Consider the following 21,032-nt stretch of genomic DNA (forward strand, 5'->3'; position numbering starts at 1 on the left):
CCTATGTATGTTCATGAAACTATCAATACCAATTTCAATATTAAGAATGAAGAAGAGATGGGATCTGGAGGGAAATGCACTGGGTACTACGTACAGGTATGTTTCTATCATATTAAACCTCATGATGTATGATTACAATGCACCAATAAAAATATATTTTTTAAAAGAGCAATTACTGATAGAAAGCGACCATTTAGGCACACTATGGTTTTATCTTGTCTTGTTTACTTATTTGTTGCTTTTTTAAAGGTAAACTTGTTTAGCAATAGAGAGATCTGGCATATTATATGAATGAACTACACAGCAAATATTTCTACATGATATGGACTTTCAGTTCTCATGAAATCCTTCGAGTCAAAGGTGCACCTACGTTATTTGGAGGCTAAGAAGAGAGGAGGTCAAATGGCAGCAGCTACAGGTGCTGGTAAAGGGGGAAGTGAATCTAAGGGACATGTAACTTACTGTCAGGAACAATTAGTCAGCTTGTTAAGAAAGGAGGCTGACGAGACTGCTCAAGCCAGTTCATTAGCACATAATTTTCTTAGTGATAGCTGGCCTAAGGGAAATCAAAAACCTCGTGGCAGTAACACTCAAGTAATCGAACAACCATAGGATATAGATAAAATTGCCTTTTTACTGGGCCTTAATATTAGTGTTTAGTATTTTGAAACTTCATTTTTACATATATTGGACCTAGTAACAGCAAAAAAATATATATATATATGAAAGGAAGTGCCACCTTGATTTGTTTGCTGTGTCACAGTGGAGGTTTAATAAACTATTTGTTGATTTCACATAACTGACATTCAAAAATTTCTTCTTACCCCTTCAACTAAATTGTAATCTTTTAAATTTAAGCCACAGCACATGGCATTTTGTTGGGTGTACAAGAAAGGAACTTCAGTGATTCTTGATGGAAAAGATATACGTTTATAGCAGTTCCTCTATATTTAGACAAAAAAGACACATAACAAGAATATAAAAAGGGTTACAACTGATTTTTTCAAAAATGATCAAGAAGTACTTTATAATCCTTAAAGTTATAAAATGACCTTTAAAAAATTGTATGTACCTTCCAGGAAAATAATGTTTATAAAATTGGGGGGCGGGGGAATGAAAGGATCTTACTTTGCAGCTGTCTTGGTAATCTCATCAGTCAACATGTCTCGGACCCTGCAATAAAGATGAGAAACAGAAGTTTATGCCAGAGCAAGAGCATGATCTTTTCTGTTATTCATTATAAGTATCTTATTTATTAATAAGGACCTCCTGCAAAGACATGCCAGGCATGGTGGTGCGCACTTGAAATCTCAGTATTTTGGATGCTGAGGCAAGAGGATCACAGGTTTGTGGCCAGCCTCTGCTGCTTACTGAGGCACTCTACAACTTACTGAGACCCTGTTTCAAAATAAAGAATAAAAAAATAGGGCTGAGGGTATAGTTCAGAGGTAGAATACCCCTGGTTTCAATACCCAGTACCACAAGAAAAAAAAATGACCCCATTTCTCAAAACTACACATTTAGATTTCATGTGAGGGGGAACAACTATAAGAGGGCTTTATTTCACAGAGAGTTTTGCCTTCCTACTCCTTAGGTAGTTATGGATAGGGGCAGGCAGGGAAGGAGGTGAACATAGCTGAGGAAGGATGTATAGCCAACTTTTTGATGGTGTTATCTCAGATTGGTAGGTATCCAAGTGTCCTTAATATTACTCTCTTCTATGTATTGAATGCCCCCCCCTTAGATGAAACATTAAGCCCCTATATGATGCTATCATTAGGAGACAGGACCTTTGAGAGGTTAATAGGTACAGAGGGTGGAACCCTCATAAATGGGATTAATACCCTTCTAAGAAAAGACACAGAGAGCTTTCATCCTCTCTGTCATGTGAGGATACAAGAAGAAGATGGCCATCTGCAAGCCAGGACATAGGCCCTCACCAGACACCAGATATGTTGGCTACTTGGTCTGATTCCCAGATTCCAGAACCATGAAAAATAACTTTAAGCTGCCGAGTCTACTGTATTTGTGTTATGGCATCCCAAACAGATTGTGACATTGTCTATCTCTTTTTTGTGTGTGTGTGGTACTGGGGTTCCTGGAAGCCCTTCTACCTCAGGCTACACTTCCAGACCTATTTTATATTTTTTTTATTTGGAAACAGGGTCTCTTAAGCCAGCAAGGCTGGCTCCAAACCAGCGCGATCCTCCTGTCTCCGCCTCCCAAGAACAGGGATTACAAGCGTGCGCCACCACGCCCGGCTCTCTATCTCCTTTTAATTTTTTTATGAAAGCGCACAAAAATAAAACATATGGAATAATTATTGTGTATGTATATAAAATGCAATTTCAAATGTTAATTAGACAATCAGACCAAAGGCAAAAGGAAATAATAATAATTATTATTTTTTTTTTTTTTGGTGGTACTGGGGTTCCTGGAAGCCCTTCTACCTCCGGGCTACACTCCCAGACCTATTTTTTACATTTTTATTTGGAAACAGGGTCTCTTAAGCCAGAACACGCAGCTGGCTTCGAACCTGCGCGATCCTCCTGTCTCTGCCTCCCAAGCGCGGGGATTGCAAGCGTGCACGACCACGCCCGGCAAAAGGAAATAATTAAACTTGTAAGTTGAAAGAAAGGTATGGCCTATTAAAATATTCAAAGAATATATATTTTTCTAATATAAAGCCTTGAAATAAAGTAAAAAACAACCACCGGATGCCAAATTTTCATTTACTAAAATATCATTTTCAAAACATACTTTGAATCTCACAAAGTCAAATTTTTAAATATTATAAAATTTGTATATTCAAACAAATATATGTGTATTCAGAAATGTTTGCATTTGACATACATTCTTAAGAGTCAAGTTTTTCAGATAGCAGCAAGTTGTTTCTATAAACCATTAACATGTATTTTAAAAATTATTTGATAATAAATTTCTCTCAAATGTAGTGTTTCGTTTCTACCTTCCTAAATAGAGCAGAGTTCGTTCACGGTAATCTTTTACTGGTCAGTGTAGAATAATTACAAGTGATGATCTGCGTGTACTTCGATGGGGACCACACTTGACACTTACTGCGATGGCTCCTTCCCTACTTCTTCCCTCTGCTCCATCAACAACTTTTCTTCTCTATTTAAATTACTCCTAAGATTGAAACACTAGTAACTCTGCTTTGAAGAGAAGAAAAAGCTCTCAAACTATTGCCCCGCTTCTGTTTCATACACTTTAAAACTTCTTTGGAAGAATATTATCTACACTTGGAGATTCTAGTTCACGTCCTTTCATTTGCTCTAGGTCCTTCTATAATTTTTCTTTTTAACCCCAAGACTCCAACAAAACAGTTCCTGTTATGGTCACCAATGACTCACAAGAGGCCAAATCTAATGCTCAATTATTTCTTTATTGGTCCTGAGAAATTGAACCCAGGAGCATTCTACCTCCAAGCCATACCCCTAGCCCTATTCTATTTTTTATTTTGAAATAGGGTCTCACTAAGTTGCCAAGAGTCTCCCTATGTTGCTGAGGCTGGTGTCCATTCTGCGATTGATCCTCCAGTCTTAGCCTACCAAGTACTGGATTATAGCCATGAGCCACCATACCCTGCTTAATGCTCAATCCTTAATTCCCTTCTCCAATTGTGTCAAAATGGCATTTGACACAATTCAGTGTTCTTTTCTCAGAACAGGTTATTTCCTTTGAAGATTCCATACTCTTTTGGTTCTCAACTTACATCTAGTTTTCTGCCTGCTTTAGTATTTCTTTTTCACCACCACCTTCTCCAGTGCTGAAATACTTCAGGGCTCAATCCTTTGAAATTTCCTTTTTCTTTGCTTATTCCTTTGATGATCTCATGTAGCATTATGATTTGAAATGCCATCAGTATACTGAAGATTCTCAGATTTCTATCTTCAGGCATAACCTCTCCTGGAATTCCAGACTCAGACAGTCAGGAATCTATTTGCTAGCTCCAATTGGAGGTCTAATTAGGCATGCCAAGCCAAACAAGTCTAAAACCTGATTCTTCCCCTACACAGACCTGTCTTCCTACTGCCTGCCCTGTCTTAGTGAATCGAAACCCCATGCTTTCAGTTAGAACCAAAATCCAAAAGTTATCCTTGAATTCCATCTTTTCTCACGAATTACAACTAAATTATTAACACTTAAAACCTGTGAACTCTGCCTTCAACAGGATTAAAAAATCCACTTACTTCTCTGTACTTCCAATGCTGACACCTTAGTCCCAAACTGTACCATCTTTGCCTGAATTCTTGCAACAGACTAGTAATCAGACCCTCCAGGAGTCACTTTCACCTTTTCAGGTCTAAAAATACTCTCCACATCTGATCTCCTGAACCTCCTGAAAAGAATTTTGTGAAATGGAGAAATACAGGAGGATTTGAACCAGAGGATATGACTCATAATTTAGAAATATCACTCTAAGTGACTTGGAGAAAGAAAGGAGAGAAGGAGTAGTCACACTGGCTTCCTTTCCAGGTACACACCACGGCCTCTGAATTTGCTGTCCCTCCTCTTGAGCACTCTTCCCCAGCTGCCAGCTTGGCTCCTTCAAGACTCAGTTCAAGGCCATATTATTCCGGGCTTTTCCTGAACTTCCTATAGAAAACACAAACACCCAACCCTTCCCCACCTCATCCCAGCCCCATCTACTCCCTACTCTCTTTACCCAATTTGGATATTTTTCTACTAATCAATATCTGCATGTTTTATTGGTTTATTTGATTATTATCGACCTCCACTCAGTCGGTGGGAGAACAAAGATGGGGCTTTATTCACCGCCATTCCTCTGTGCTCAGAATAAGGTCTAGCATACAACAGACACTCAGTAAGTACATTTGAAGAAATAAAGAGATATCTTTATTTAAATTTGGGACTGTGCTTACATTAAGTAAGGTTACTGAGGAAGCTCACTTCAGAACTGCTTATCAAGTGATGTGTGCGGGTCTTTTTATCACTTTCAATCTCTATGATGTATAATTACAGTCTCGATGTTATGTATGGAGAGGGCAGCAGGGGGAAGGGACCCGGGGGGAAGGTCACCAAGTGCTGTGTGCATATGTGTCACTATCACTACACGAACTACATTATGATGTGAAATTATAATGCATCGATAAATATAAAAATAATTTAAAATACCAGCTTATTAGTTACTTCAAGCTTGTGAATTTTCTGGTAGTATATTACTCTTAAACTTTTAACAATCTCTCGTTTACTCCCATAAATATATAGCACATGAGTTTCATCAGGGTTGTGTCCATACATCTTTATATATTTTGGAGAGTGAAGAAAATTTACTACTCTCATCAAATTATAACTTTCAAAAGATGAAATTAAAAATAGATGCAAAAGATAATGGCAAATAGAAAGCAGACCCAACTTCTTAATCTCTACTCTTTTTTTTTTTTTTTTTTTTTTTTGGTGGTACAGACCTATTTTTACATTTTCATTTGGAAACAGGGTTTCCTAAGCCAGCGCGTGTGGCTGGCTTCGAACCTGCGCGATCCTCCTGTCTCTGCCTCCCAAGCGCGGGGATTACAAGCGTGCGTCACCACGCCCGGCCTTAATCTCTACTCTTAAATCCAATATCAGAATTTTTTTAAACAGCTTTGCTATTTTTTTAAAACAAAATCTGGCAAATGTAATTTAGAATAGAATTACACACACACACACACACACACACACACACACACACACACACTCAGCTTTTCTACAATCCAAGTAGCTTTTGGACAGATTTTCAGATGACAGCAGCCTGCTGCTGTACACAAATATATTCAGGTTCTGGGTACTTTACTTACATTTAAGCTACAGCAAAATTAATTTGACAAACTATTCTTTCCAACCTATAGAACAATTTAAGTTTCTTTTAATGTACCACCTTTAAACACATTTCTACACAATAGTGAATTCCTTAGGGAATGTCTGCAAAGAAATTAAAGTCCTCACACAGGAAAGTTGTTTGTAATAATGAAGATGTCTTGGGAAAGAAGGAGCTGTGGAGAGAAGTAATTCTTGACCCATTGTGAGGTAGGACTTTAATGAATGGAGCTGGAAAATCAGAATTCTCATTCAAAAGCACATAAAATAACCAGTTACAAGGAGGAAAGGTGTGTGTGTGGGAGGGAAACCATTCCCAGGCTGTGTTAGGAAAAACAGTTACATAAGGGCAGCACCTGCAATATGGAGGTTTTATATCCATCGATGTAACCAACTGCAGATCAAAAATATTCAGAGGAAAAAACCTGCATCTGTACTGATCATGTGCAGACTTTATTTCTTGTCATTATTCCCTCGACGGCACAGTATAACAATTATATATGTGGATTTACTGCGCATGGTAATAAAAGTAACATGAAGATCATTTAAATTATAGGGGAGAATGTTCAAGTTATATGCAAATACCACATCATTCTATATATGGGACTTGAGCATCCATGGATTTTAATATCTGCAGCAGATCCTGGAATCAATTACTCATGGATGCTGAGGTATAGCTATATGTAAAATTTATGAATAAAACTCTTCCTATTACATCTAGGGAATGGTTGAAATATACCTATCAGATCTGTTGTTTTCCCCTTTGGGCTCATAAAGGAAGTAAAGTTGTCAATACTAAAGCCTTTAAAGTAGGTGCCCTTCCCCTCACAGCTCCCTCCCCATGACAAATGAGCAGCAGAGAGCTATCCCCTTACCAGAGCCAGGCTGTGCTCTTCTTGTACTGCACCTCCTCGGATCCTTCTTTTCCATGTTTTAATTGTAGCTCCAGCTCTGCTATTCTTCCCTGAAAGCAAAATAAAGCCACACATATATGCATAGTACAAATCAGCTCAATGGCCAAAGTGATCTTCAAATTTCCTTGAGAAACCCAGCTCCTTTTTCAGGTGGCCTTAAGTGTTCCTGATAGGATATTAGACATAAAAGAGGATGTATAAAGAGAAATAGTTACACTACTGCTCAGGAATTTCTAACATTCACCATCCTGAAGAGACTGCAAACTTCACAAATTTAGTACAGAGAACTTCATTTAGAGAGGGCTGTTGAAGCAGATTTAATGTTTCATACATTCCATTTTTTTATTTTTATTTTTTTACAGTACTGGAGATGGAACCCAAAGGCATTCTACCTCTGAGCTACACCCCCAGCCCTATTTCTTATTTTTTATTTTGAAACAGGGTCTGAGTTGCAAAGAGCCTCACTAAGTAGCTATGGCTGTCTGCGAACCCAGATCCTCCTGTCTCAGCCTCCCAAGTGCTGGGATTACAAACGTCCACCATCACACCTGGCTCATACATTCTATTTTAAAAGTTCCCTACCTGGTAATGATCTGTCCTTGTCAACAACTGATCATTTTAATTAATGTTATATCAATATTGGGGGCCACAACATAGCAGAATGGCAGAAAATAAGTTGGATAAGAACATATCCATTAATATGCAGGTATTCTGTGGCAAAATAATTCATCAACAGCTCTTTCTTGAGTAAACTTATAAAACTAGAAACCATAGTATCAACTTCTACCATGTCATAAAAATACATTGCATTTTTACACTATATTTTTATTTTATGTAATAAAATGAATTTTATTTTATTACATAAATAATACGTGTATTATCCTTTCTATTATCCTATTTCTTTACACTCAGGATTATTTTTGGCATATGCTTTCCCCTTCACTCTCTCACCAAATACATAATTTAAATGTAATTTAAATGCTAGTTTATTGATGGACCCTAAATTGGACAAGAATTCCGACTGTATACAGGATTCCAAAACCATTCAACCTTTTCCAGAAGTGGATATGCTGGTACCTATCTTTCTATGCTCTATAGAGAGAAGCACTAGAGTGTGAAGGGTTACAGGTTCTAGAATCAGAGTGTCTTGGTCAACTGCCATTTCCTCTTATCGACTTGTAAGTCTGGGCAAGTGACTCCACCTTTCTAAGCTTCTGTTTTCCCATCTGTAATGTGCACCTGACAGCTATTTCATGGTATCTGAGCATCATATTAAATACTTTAGCTCAGTGCCAGATAACAAGTAACAGCTAGCATTATTAGGTTTACTGTCAAGAAACAAAATCCCCACCTCCTCGCATTATCTTATTAAACCATCTTTCATAATGACACCTAAATTCCTTCTGAAATAATTATTTTAATCTACATAATCTCATTGAGTAAAAGGTTCCCCCAAATGTAATATCTAGACTATAAAATTACATGTCCTTACCTTTCTTTAATTTTGTTCATCAGCCCATGAGCACACTGGAGGAAAGAACTGTTTTATCCATCTGTGAGTCCGCATACCTAACACATCTTCTGGCACACAGAGCCCTGGGCTCACCAGCTCCATCACTCTGACACTTGATTGACACCCTAGGCACATCCTTCAGAGTTTGCATATTTTAGTCACATCCATCCTCATCTGTTTATTTTCAAATAATTTTATTGCCTCTCTCTGATTCTTAAATTATGCCTCTTTACTCCTAAGACATTTATTTCTTATAATTCATTTCCACAAAAAAGGACAAGGAACAGGAAATTAAAAGGTTAAGAATCTGTTTCGAAGTACACAAAACAAAACAGAGCTAGAATACGTGCAGTTTCCTGAGCAAGCCGACTTTTCTAATCTCCCCTGTAGTCATAAACAAGTACAACTATTCTATTGTGACCATGTAAATTTCATACTTCTCAGAATTTGTTCCTTCCTACCCCTTTCTTCTGGAATGTCTTGCTAAGCCTTCTCACCCAGTCCATGTTAGGGTATGTATCCGGGACATTTTGTCTTCCAATGCTTGGCCTACTGGTAATAGATTCAGTGGTACTCAACTTGGTCATCTAAGTTTTGCTAGAGAAGGGGGTTGTTTCACGGGAGAGAAAAAGCTGAAATGGTCAACAGAATTGAACACGAGCTTATTGATTACAATGAGCAATTTCATGTATACTAAAAACAAACAAACAGAGGCTAGGGATATAGCTCAGTGGTAGAGCATGTGCTTAGCATATATGAGTCCCCAGGTTCAATCACCATAATAATAATAATAACCATAATAATGATAAAAAAATCTTTTTAGTCAGAGAATAATTAGGAGTCTCAGTTCCTGACCCTGGCTTTGATTTCAGATTATTTTGTGGCTTGCTGACCAACTCAGGAGACAAGAGTCTGCAGTCAACTTGTTTTCATAGCTCTCTCCTATTCAAGGTCATAGTCACTATCCCAAGGAGACTTCTCACAAAGGCTAGACAGCTTAACTTCCTCAGCAACCCAGAAGAACATCAAGGTAAAGAGGACTGTAGAGAGTTCTTATCTGTCAATCAGCTCAGCTCTGCATTTTTCATCTTAATGGGAAGAAATCTACATCTCTCTCCATGACAAACACAGTCATATGCTTATAATTTAAAATCCTAAATTTCTGTGAAAAATTAGAAAAAGCTGGAAGCACATGCTGAGCAGAAGCCAGTAGTAGTGTTCAGATCTCAAACTTATTCACATCCTAATCAGACTCCAGGGAATAACATAGAATATCTGTTAGCAGGTCTCCTAGGATTAATTGAATAAAACTTGGCTTCTCTAAATGATCTTGTAGTTTAATGCTACAAAACATATACAGAACCAGATGGAAGTAACTACAGATCCTATATAGAAGAAGTATCCTCCATCGACAGAAATTCTTGATATAGACAAGGAATCTGGCAGGTTCTCTAGTTTTTCCAGATACCATAGTTCCTATCTAAGTATGTGGACTGATTTTAAAAACTGTTCAACAGCCAGGCACTAGCACGTGCCTATAATCCCTGTACATGGGAGGCTGAGATAGAAAGATTGCAAGTTTGAGGCCAGTCTCAGCAACCTACGGAGATACTCAGCAACTTAGCACAGCCCTGTTTCCAAATAAAAATAAAAAGAAATAAGGGCATAGTTCAGATAGAGTACCCCTGGGATCAATCCCCAGGACTCTCAAAAATAAATTTTAGAAGAACAAAAATAAGCTTTTCAATGGTTAAAACACATTGATGTTCTCTCAAGCAATAGTGGTGGTCTAAAGCACACTGCTATTCTTTCAAATAATATTGAAGATCTTGTTATCAGCTAGTCTTTCAGTTTTACTTTTCTGATCAATTCTCAATGCAGCTGGACTTTGAAATCCAAAGTAAAGAGATCTTAAATGATAAAAAAAAGACACACATCACTTTGTGCGGTAATAGGGAGAATAATCAACTCACATTACTAAAAATAATCAGCAGGCTTTTCATAAATAGATCTGTCCTTTAAACTACTAAGGCAATTTACATTATTTATTAGGAAAAACACAAGAATCAGCAGAAAAGGCTGAGGCTCTAGAGTCAGTCAAATGTGGGTTAAATGCCAGTTCTTTCATTTACTGGCTATTATTGGGTTTTGAGCTGTCTGATTCCCTTTCCTAGCTAACCATGCTTCCCCATCAGTTCCATTATACATAGAACCAATAGCACACACTTCAGGGTAGCTCTATAAAGATTAACCAAAATATATGTTTAGTGTTGGGCACATAGTAGTTATTCAATAAATGGTACCACCTCTTATGGAAAAATCATGTAGTATTTTTTAATCAATTGCAAGTCATCTGCAAAAATTATATTGTAATTCTACTAAATTCACCCTTCCTTACACTAACAGCAGAACAAAACCTCAACTCATTCTATAGGAAGAACTACTTTTCCATATCTGGGTGCCTACAGCATCTTGTTCCTTCTTGTATTAAAGCATTAAAGCTGCTGTACTGGGATTGCGAGCGGATGTGTTAGCTCCCTCACTGGACTGGCAGCTCAGAGGCGGGAAGGAATCCTTTTCTTTCCCTTGGATCCCACACGCTCAGCCTGGGGCCAGGTCAGTGTTTAGTGAAGAAAAACACAGCAAAATTATTGAGGGAAACATGAATGTGAGGAAATAAGCGCTCTGAGTTGCAATCCCACTCTTCTGAAACAAAATCTATAATTGGCTGAAGGTGCGCATGATGTTAAGGAAACACATTGGAGACATGAGTCATTCATTCATTCATTCATTCATTCATTCATTCACAACTCTATTCAGAATGTACTGATTGTCAGACACTGTGGAGGAAAGACAACTGAGGACGACAACGATGAGCAAAAGGAAACGGGTTTCCAAAGGAGCACCTCTGAAATAATCACCTGGCAGCTTGTTAAATGTGCAGATCCCTGGTCCTGGCACAGTACTAAGGAGTCAAGATCTCTGAAGATACATCAGTGTTGTACAGAATCCAGATGCAATAGGCGCTATTGCAGCAAGATTTGAGATGAGCAGCCCAATGCCCAGACACTTAGCCATTCTTCCGACACATTCTATCCCACCCAAGCTTGCTTCTCTCACCCACCCACCTACCCAGCCCATTTCATAGGGCAGCTGTTTGTTATCCATAGCCAAGACACCACAATTCCTGAGACTCATGAAAATCTTATTCTGGGACATAAATTATTTAAATAGCATCATGGGACTTTATCATTCTTTATTTTGATAGCAAAAAGTATTAAGCTACTTGTTTTCTTATACTATAAACTGTTTGTGTAGTTCCTAACTAATACTTCTAATTTTTAAAAATCACAAACAATTTATTATTGTATTAAGTGGAGTCAAATTGAATAGATCTCATTTATAGAGTAGACAGTTACTATGTTTTGGAGACTGTATCAGTACCAGAAATAGCAGAGGTGGAAACACTGTTTCCATGTTAAAGGACAGGGACATAACTGGAGGCCCCAGATCAATATTCAGTGTGATAAAAGCTTCAGAAAGGCAAGTGTGGCTACTAAGGATGGTACACACAGGGTATATAATCCAGCAAGGAGGAGAGTATGGCACAAAGGTGCCTTTTCAGGTAAACTGATCTGAAGAACAAGACGAAATTTGGTGGGCAAATACTAGAATGGCAGGGTCTGGGGCCGGAAAAACAGTGTGTAAAAACCAAGAGGTTAGAGAGACATGCTGAGTTTGAGTTTAGCAAGGCTGCAACATAAACATCTGGGGGAGGAGAAGAGATACAGCTGGAGATGTACATAGGTCCCACTTGAGGAAGCGCAGGGACAGAGGAAGACCCTGAGCTTAGTTTGGGAGGTGCTGAGGTTGAGGTGCTACGGGGCAATGAAGCAAGACATTCAGACGAGGGCAGGAGAGGGTGAAGCTTGGTGGGATGAGCTAGAAGGGAGATGCAGATGGGGGAAAATGGACATTCTAAGTGCCTCATGTTCTTATTAATTAATCAATTAATTTATTTACTTATTTTGGTGAGGATTGGAACCCAGGAGCATTCTACCTCTAAGTTACCACCTCAGGCCTATTTTATTTTTGTTTATTTGGAAAAAGGGTCTCACTGTGTTGCAGAAGGCCAAAGTTCCTGAGGCTGTCCTTGAACCTGCGATCCTCTGGTCTGGGCCGCCCAAGTACTGGGATTATAAGCATACACCACCCCGCCCAGCTCACATTTCTTTATGAGCAAAAGTAACTGTCACATCTTCGATAGTGCGATCTTCCCAAGTATTTCTACACTGAGTACATGTTTGTAGCAAAATGTGTAATACATAGGAAGCTTTCCCCCTAGCCAGCCTTCCTGTGGTGACCTTACCTGTAAGATGGCGTGATATGCTCGATTCATGTACGCAAGCCAGGCCTGCGGAAGGAAGAGGGCACGGTGCCATTCGGAAAGCTGAATGTGAACCTGAGGGGAAAAGGTACCATACATGTTACACTACGCAGAAAACAGAATAAAATTACAACTGTATCATCCATTCTTTCCCTCTTTCTTCTATTTAGGTAGTTTAAGCTCTAAAACCACTTTCATCTAGAATAGGAACCACAAATAATATCTTTCGGATATTTCCAGAGGAAAAGAATTTGGAGTCTCGACAAGACAAAATAAAGTAAGCCTAAAATTTTCTAAATTAGAGCAAAATAAAATCCTACAATAATAGCAAGTTAAGATGTATGTGTGATGCAAATGTGTCCTTGAAAATTAAGGGGAGACTCTGTAAACCCTCTTGGCAAAGTCAGGGAACAGGGTATTGTCTAACAAATCCCCCTGGTAATTTTAAATAAAAATAAATACTGCTCATATCCTGGATTTCAAATATGACAATTTCTGAAGTAATGAACTCCAATTGCCAACAGAAATATCATGTTGTGTGGACACTGTGGCGGTAAGGGCATGCAAATGAGCACCACACACAGCAATCGCCCACACCACAAGATAAATGCTCTTTAATCAGTGTGGGTAAACAAGAAGAAAATGATATATGCCAACCGAAAATCCTATTTCTGAATAGAGGCCCAGACAAAACATCTGGTTTTCATAATCATTTCTGTTTCTACCTATTAGTATACAGCTATCATGCAACAAATCTTCCCAAGGTCTGCTTCTGTTAAAGAAAGATCACTCAAGAAAAACAGTCACAGTGCATCACATTTCATGTTTCCTGTAACTCATCTCATTGAAACTCAAACAACTCAAACTTTAGTCTGTGTTCTATAGACCAGAGAGAGAGAGAGAGAGAGAAATTCATATATAATTACACCAGACTCCTGATAACGAGTGCTTAAGAACGTTTTATTGCACTGTAAGAATTACTCTTCTAAATGTCTTGTGATAGGGATGATAATAGCTCCTCTGAATGCAGTGGTTTAAACAGCCTCTGGTGTGGCCCTTAGTCTGAGTCTTAGAAAGCACCTACAACAGAAGGTACTATGGAAGAATATGGGGGTTATCAGTCAGTCCATGCATGCAGAAAGCTCTAACTAGCAGGGAAGCCAGAGATGGCTACAAATAGATAAGGCAAAATTACGAAAAATCCAAGGAAATGAGGAGAACAAATATATTAATTCTGATTGTTATTAATCAGCACTCCTGCCGCTGCTACTTATCTAAAAATTAGATAATCAAATGGTATGGAATAGATACTCAGCACATGGAATAAACTTTAAAAATATATAAAGATTGGTGTCTTCTTTTTCTGATTAAGGATTCATTCTGCAAAGTAGTGTAGGAGGAAGCTTGCCAATGTCCATCAAAGTGCCGGAAGCAATGAAACCTCCAGTCCCTGCTTCCTCGCTTGTTATCCAGGAAGCAAACTATAACTGAAGCCACAAATCCCTCTAGAAATGTATATTAATCAGTTCTGGGGCCTGTTCTCTGTTTCTAAAATATGGGCAACCATCTTTAACCTTTCCTATTAATTCTATTTCCTTTCCACAAAATATATTCTCTGTCAATATGTCCTATTTTGAGACCTAGCTGTAACAGAAATGAGACTCAACTACCACAACCAATACTTTTATCTCTACTTTAGAAAGTCAACATACTTTTAAATTTTTTGTCAAATGATCCATGGGTATCATATCATACTGAGAATGTCCATGGCCTCAGAAAATTGGCAAAAATAACATGGACTATGTTTTGGAAATAAAATGGTCTGAACTGCTTCTTAAACGTGGGTTTAAAAAGAAAAGGATAATGGAAAATATGTATATAAAATGAGCAGATCAAATGGTGTGCCTCTAAAAGATGAAGATATGCATGCCAGGAAACCTATTTAAAAAGAAGTTCAATGCTGAAGGCTAAAGCTCATCTTCCTCCTGCTGCTCTGACTGTAGCTGAAGGTGGGTGCAGACATAGCACAACACTCCACCTGAATACAGCATACCAGTCTGGAGACCCCATGATTTACGGGACTATACACTAACCTTAGAGTTCATGGAGTCAGCTGTGAGTAAATCTCTTTAAAAATGTAATCTTGCTCCTTTCCATAATGGGGGAAAATAGCTCACAGAGAATCATGCCCCTATCTTCCAGTTGGTCACGGGCAAAAGGACCACCTGTGACCATTTTCAACACGTGATTTAAATTCAGTATATGGTCACCCATGTTGCTTATATTTTAAGTTGCTAGAATAAAAAAAATTCAATTAGCACTGAAAAAGTCTGAAAATTGCATCTAATTTGTTATACTATCAATGAAACAATGTAGAATCATGAGGTTGCAATCTAGTTATTCAGTAGGTAAAGTAGGGCCCCCAATCACCCGTCAGCAAGTTTGAATAAATGTGTGAAATTTACTTTCTATAACTACACACATTCTTTAAATAAATGACAACTGTGTGATGAGCTTTTGAGATGAGCAGGTCCTGTTTTAGGAAAGAGTAAAAGTAGAGCTTCTATGTGTAAGAGGCAATGAGTACAGCATCACACATGTGTCTAAAAAGAGACTGTGTTAGGAAAACACACAAGGGAATAAAGACAATAATGATGTTCGGGTAGGAATGGGAGCAGGTTACAACCTTAAATATAGTGATCATAATCTCATTGAGAAGGTAAAGTCTGAGAAAAAACGTGGAGGAGAGGATGTAAGTGCTGGTGGAAATATAAAATGGTTCAATTGTTAGGAAAAGTTTGGCAGTATCTTAAAAAGTTAAACATAGAAATATTATCTGACCCAGCAGTTTTACTTATAGATGGAATTCAAAATAATTGAAAACACGTATTCAAACAAGTATTTGTGCACATGTGTTCATAGAAGCATTTTCACAATTGCCAGGAGGAGGAAGCATCCCAAATTTCCATCAGTGGATGAATGGATGAACAAAACATGGTATGAATACAATGACATCTTATTTGATTGTAAAAAGAATAAAGCACTGATGCATGCTATAATGTTATATTATGGCTGAGCTTGAAGACCTTATGTCAGAATGAAAGATCATATATGTTATACACTTATGTGAAATAGCTGGAACAGGTAAATCCATCAAGACAGGGAAGAGATTAGTAGTTGCTGGGAACAGGGAGTAGGGAAGAGAGGAGAATGGAAGGGGAATGGAAACTGACTGCTTCCTGGGTACAAGGTCTCATTTAGAGGTGATGAAATGATTTGGAACTATTTGGAAGTGATAGCTATACAACATTGTGAATGTATTTAATATGGTGAGTCATACATTTTAAACTTTAAAATGGTTCATTGTATGCTATATGAATGTCACTTTAATTGAAACAAAAATAAAACGTCAAGGTATAGAAAGGTCCTCAGGCAGGCACACAGTTGACTTGTGTGAGGAATGGAAAGAAGGCCAGTGTAACTGAAGTAGACAAAGTATTAAAAGAAAAAAGTGAAAAAGAAATGGCTGGAACTAACAGCAGAACCAGAGAGTTTAGGCCTCCCAGGTCACTTTTCAAGGTTAGCATTCATTAGTACCAAAAGAGAGGGCCATGAGAAGGTTTTGAGAAGAATGACATACTCTAATTTATGTTATAACAGGACCTCGCTGACTGCTCTGTTGAGAATAAACTATACAGAGCAAATCTCAGAGCAGGAAAACTTGGAGGACCCTGCAATTGTCCAGGTAAGTGATAGTGGTGCCTCAGTGTCATGCCAGCAACCTTGTAGAATAGCAGGTTGTAATCATTTAGCTATGCAAGTTTCCCTCACTTACTTAATGGTAAGTAAGATGACAATATATAAAGCAGAAAACCAGGAACAAAACTTGTCTAGATAAAGTGAGGATGAGGGCTGAAGAACATTGGAGTCCAGTCCCCTTGGTCATCAGGTGTATTCTCTAGTGGTCTCTAGAACTGTTTACATCACTATTTTAATTAGAGGGGTAGAAAAGAGAAGAGATTATCAGGAGACGGGAGGGCAAAGGATTAACTATACAAGAGCATGTAGAAATTTTTTAGGGTGCTAGAACTAGTATTATTTTGATTGTGGTGCTAACTACAATATTTAAACTGCCAAAGAGTGAAGAATGATTCATTAAAGGGTGTCGGGGCCCACTCGGCTGGACCGAGATGGCACCCAGGCTTGTTGCCAGCGTGGATTCAAGATGGCGCCTAGGCTTGCAGCCAAGTCATGAGACTCACAAGATGGACGTCTCCTTGAGCATGCGCAGTGTGCCATGCTACGTGCCTGCAGAATGATCAGTGACGCAGCACCTCGTGCTACCACCAGCCTGCCTATGAGAGAGTCAGAAATGTGCATGCCCTAGCTGTGGAAGCTTGGGGTTGGTAGGGAATAGAAGGAGGGATTATGATGCTGATATATATTGTGCTTGTTGTACGCATTGTCAGACATATTAAAGACATATTCAGAGATATTATGAAGAAGAATTAAGGATCCATTAAAGAAGAATTCATATTTCAGCTGAAAAGGTGTCTGTGTCGTTCTCTAAGCCCCTGCGGGTCGGAGTCTTAGGGGATGATAAAAGGGATAAACCTACTGGGTGCAAATTATACCTCAAGAAAAATTTAGTATAGACCTACTGAAATGTTACATGGTGCCCCATAAATACGTATACTTTCTATTTTTATAAATCAGTTAAAACTTTTAATTAAAATTTTTAAAACAAGCCAGGCGTGGTGGCACACGCTTATTATCCCAGCATTCGGGAAGCTGAGACCAGAGGATCATGGTTCGCGGACAGCCTCAGCTACTTAGTGAGGCCCTCCACAACTTAGTGAGACCCTGTTTCAAAATAAAGAAAAAAAATCGGGTGTGGGGGGGTGTAGATCGGAGGTCAAATGCCTCTAGGTTCCATCGCAAAATAAATAAATAAATAAATACAGAAAAATCAGTCAGACATGGTGGTGCACACTTATAATCCCGGTGTTTAGGGGCTGATACAGGAGGATCACAAGTTCAAAGTTAGCCACAGCAACATAGTGAGGGCCTCCACAATTTAGTAAGAACCCTCTGAAAATAAAGAATAAAATAGGGCTGGGCTGTAGTTCAGAGGTAGATTTCCCTGGGTTCAATCTCCAGTCAGTCTCTGTCTGTCTGTCTGTCTGTCTGTCTGTCTGTCTGTCTGTCTGTCTCTCCCTCCCTCTCTCCCTCCCCCTCCCTCTCTCTCTTTCCCTCCCTCCCTCTCTCCTCCCCCCCCCCTCTCTCTCTCTCTCTCTCTCTCTCTCTCTCTCTCTCTCTCTCTGTCTCTGTCTCTGTCTCCAAAAAAGAAAAGTCACTCATTTTAAACCATGTACTAAAACTCTTGCCTCCCACAATCTACTATATTCTGCATACTTCTGCATGGTCATCACTCAAAATCCACTCTTCTGCTTATCTTTCCTTTCCACTCATCTATTGGTATCCCACTTACCCAAGATTGAAACTTGTGATTTATCATGGATGTCTTCCTTGCCCCTAACTTGACTGTCAAGCCTACTTCAGAAATGTAAATTACTCTCTCTAGATGAAGGAGAAACCATAGATGAGCAAATAAGGTGATCTGAGGAGGATGAGAGGGGGGAAGAAGGAACTTCCCTAATGTTCATGATGTACATTCACAAACACATCGATGTCAATCACTAAACCAAACATGAGATGGAAGGACGGGGAGGGAACGGAGTGGAAACTGGGGAAGGGCTAAATGAGTGTTGTGTGCATGTATACCTCTACCATCTTGTACCCCATTATGATCTGTGACTACAATGCATCAATAAGAAATTTTTTTTTAAATCAGAAGTGGTATTGCTAGTAAAAAGAAAGGAAACAAAACTACCAGACTAATCCATGTGTATCTATGTTCATAGCTGAACAATTCACCATTGACAAACTATGGAACTAGCCAAGATGTCCATCAACAGATGAATGAATTACAAAACTGTGGGATATGTACACAACGGAATTTTTTTCAGCCATAAAGAAAAACACAATTATGTGTTTATGCTAAGTGATATTAGTCAGTCACAAAAAAATAAGAAATTGGATGCTTTCCCTAATATGCGAAAGTTAGGGAGAAATGGGTCATAGGAGAAACTTTAGATGAAGAAGGAGACTCTATAGATGAGCAAATAAGGTGACCTGAGGGGACGGGAGGGGAGAAGGAAATTCTCTAATGTACATGATGTACTTCAATAAACATATCAAAGTCAATCACTAAGCCAAGCATCGGAAGGAGGGAGGGGGAGGGAATGGGGCAGGAATTGGGCAAGGGCTAATTGGGTGATGTGTGTATGTATGTCTCTACCATCGTTTATCCCATTAAGATGTATGAATACAATGCACCAATAAAAATTTTTAAAAATTCAGAGGAAATTTACAACATTAAAAAGAAGAAATGTAAATTTCTTTCTTCCTCCCTACTTTCTTCCTCATTGGTTTAGTCCTAATTACTATATAGATTACCGTATTGCCATCCAATTGATATCTAGCAGCCTAAGCTCTTCCCCCTCAACACATACAAAGGGTGCTGCTACTATTATATTAACTCAGAACTTCTTTTCAAAAACCTTTGATGGTTCATTAAAGAATAATGTCCAGTCATTTGTATAGTGTTCAAAACCTTTTAGAATAAAATAGTTACCAATCGCTTTACAAAATAATTTCCCCTTTGATTTATTGCCCCTCTGTTTCACTTAACATATATTCTGGCTACATAAAGTATAAACCAGTTCCCAAGTCTGTCCAGTATTCTACAGGATCTCCATACTTGCTTCTCTCTCTGCCTTGGATGCTCTGTATTCCTCTTATATGTATGTACTGAAATACTCTCTCCCACCTCTACACCTCCACTGTACTTCCTGCCTCTCCTGTAATGTCCCATAGACCAACTTAGACTATTTGTGGTACGTACCCAATTTCATACAATACTAAGAGGGCAGACCTATTCATGCAGATATCCCTTGCATGGTATCCAGAAAGTGACTTGCATGCAATTGTTAAAACAAGTACCTTTTGAATTTAACAATTAAATATAAAACGCTTGTGTCCTCTTTCTCCATTCTCTCCCATCCCCCCCACCCCCCCACACACACACCTTTAGTGTGATACTGGGGATTGAACCCATGGACACGCAAATTCTAAGTTAAACACTCAGCCCTTTTTTATTTTTTATCTTGAAACAGGTCTAGTTAAATTGCTAAGGCTGGTTGGGAACCCGGGATCCTAAGTATTGCAATTACAGGCATGCACCACCATATGGTGCTTAAAGAATTTTCCTAATAAAGGAAAATTCTTGCCATATTAAGATCATAAACAAGTAATCATAGAAAATTACAGTGTTCAACTTCTAATCATTTTGGAAACATGCTGTTAAAAAACTTTCCTGAGTTGACACAGCTAAATTCAAGTTGTTGAGGACAAAAGGAAAGGAAAGAATGAAGAAACAGAGTTCATTTGGAGTAGATCTTCCAGTTATTTGAAATTTTATAAATGCAAGTATAAAATATACTAGCCAGGAAATGTTTAATTTCAGGTAAGAACATAGTGAGTGATGAGGCAAAATTTTTAGGTATTGCAAACATTATATTTTGATATGTTATACATATTTTTATTTGTATCATAAAGGTCCTAATTAAATATACCTAGAATAATAACTTAAAAGAAAATATCTGATTTAGAAATACAATTCATAAATGTAGGAGAATGTTGAGAGGAAAATGTTTCCTCACTGATATAGGCTTATATTGCAGGGGAGCATAGAGCCATCTAATTAGTTGGTTTACTGTTCAATATACATTGCTTAGAAATTTGGTAGTATGTTCTGCCTCTTGAGTGAGATTAATAAAATTATGACACACACAATAAATACCCTTTTTAACACCCCTTCATTACATACTATCAACCAAGTAAGATATTTTTTATGAACTTTGTTAAACTAGAATGGGACAGAGTATCTGCTATTAATTTTTAGAAACCTAATCCCATAAAGTAAGGCATTTTTCATGCCTTCCAGATGTACATGTTATCATCAAAAGAATAGGAGCATTTTTTAAAAACTAAAAGAATTCAGGTATTAAACTTGGACTGACTACACTGAACCACTACTTTGGCTTGGTGGCACACTCATTCTTCCCACAGTCCCCAAAGAAATCCTATGTGTACCTAGTGTGAAAGACTCCCAAAGCCACTCAACGTGCCCTTGTTTATACGTAAGAGAAACAGGCATCAATTTTCTGTCAATACTAATCTTGTTGGCACAAAATAACTTTTTGTTATTCTCGTCCCCTGACGAATTTTGAGATAAGTGAGGGCTTAGGGAGGACAC

General features: G+C 38.3%; 1 protein-coding gene across 4 annotated transcripts in view; it reads right to left on the reverse strand.

The window, feature by feature from the left end:
• The window catches only part of FOCAD (focadhesin), a gene marked incomplete at both ends in the record, with an annotated part of 280,748 nt that overhangs the window by 65,586 nt on the left and 194,130 nt on the right, over positions 1-21,032 (reverse strand). For all 4 annotated transcript variants that reach the window (XM_080709563.1, XM_080709560.1, XM_080709562.1 and 1 more), the window contains 3 exons: positions 1,129-1,173; positions 6,714-6,802; positions 12,635-12,727. In XM_080709563.1, coding sequence (XP_080565689.1) covers positions 1,129-1,173; positions 6,714-6,802; positions 12,635-12,727 — 227 coding nt within the window. The remainder of the gene's footprint in view (positions 1-1,128; positions 1,174-6,713; positions 6,803-12,634; positions 12,728-21,032) is intronic.

The sequence above is a fragment of the Muscardinus avellanarius genome (genome assembly GCF_963383645.1).
Source record: "Muscardinus avellanarius genome assembly, chromosome: 13".
Taxonomy (NCBI): Eukaryota; Metazoa; Chordata; class Mammalia; order Rodentia; family Gliridae; genus Muscardinus; species Muscardinus avellanarius.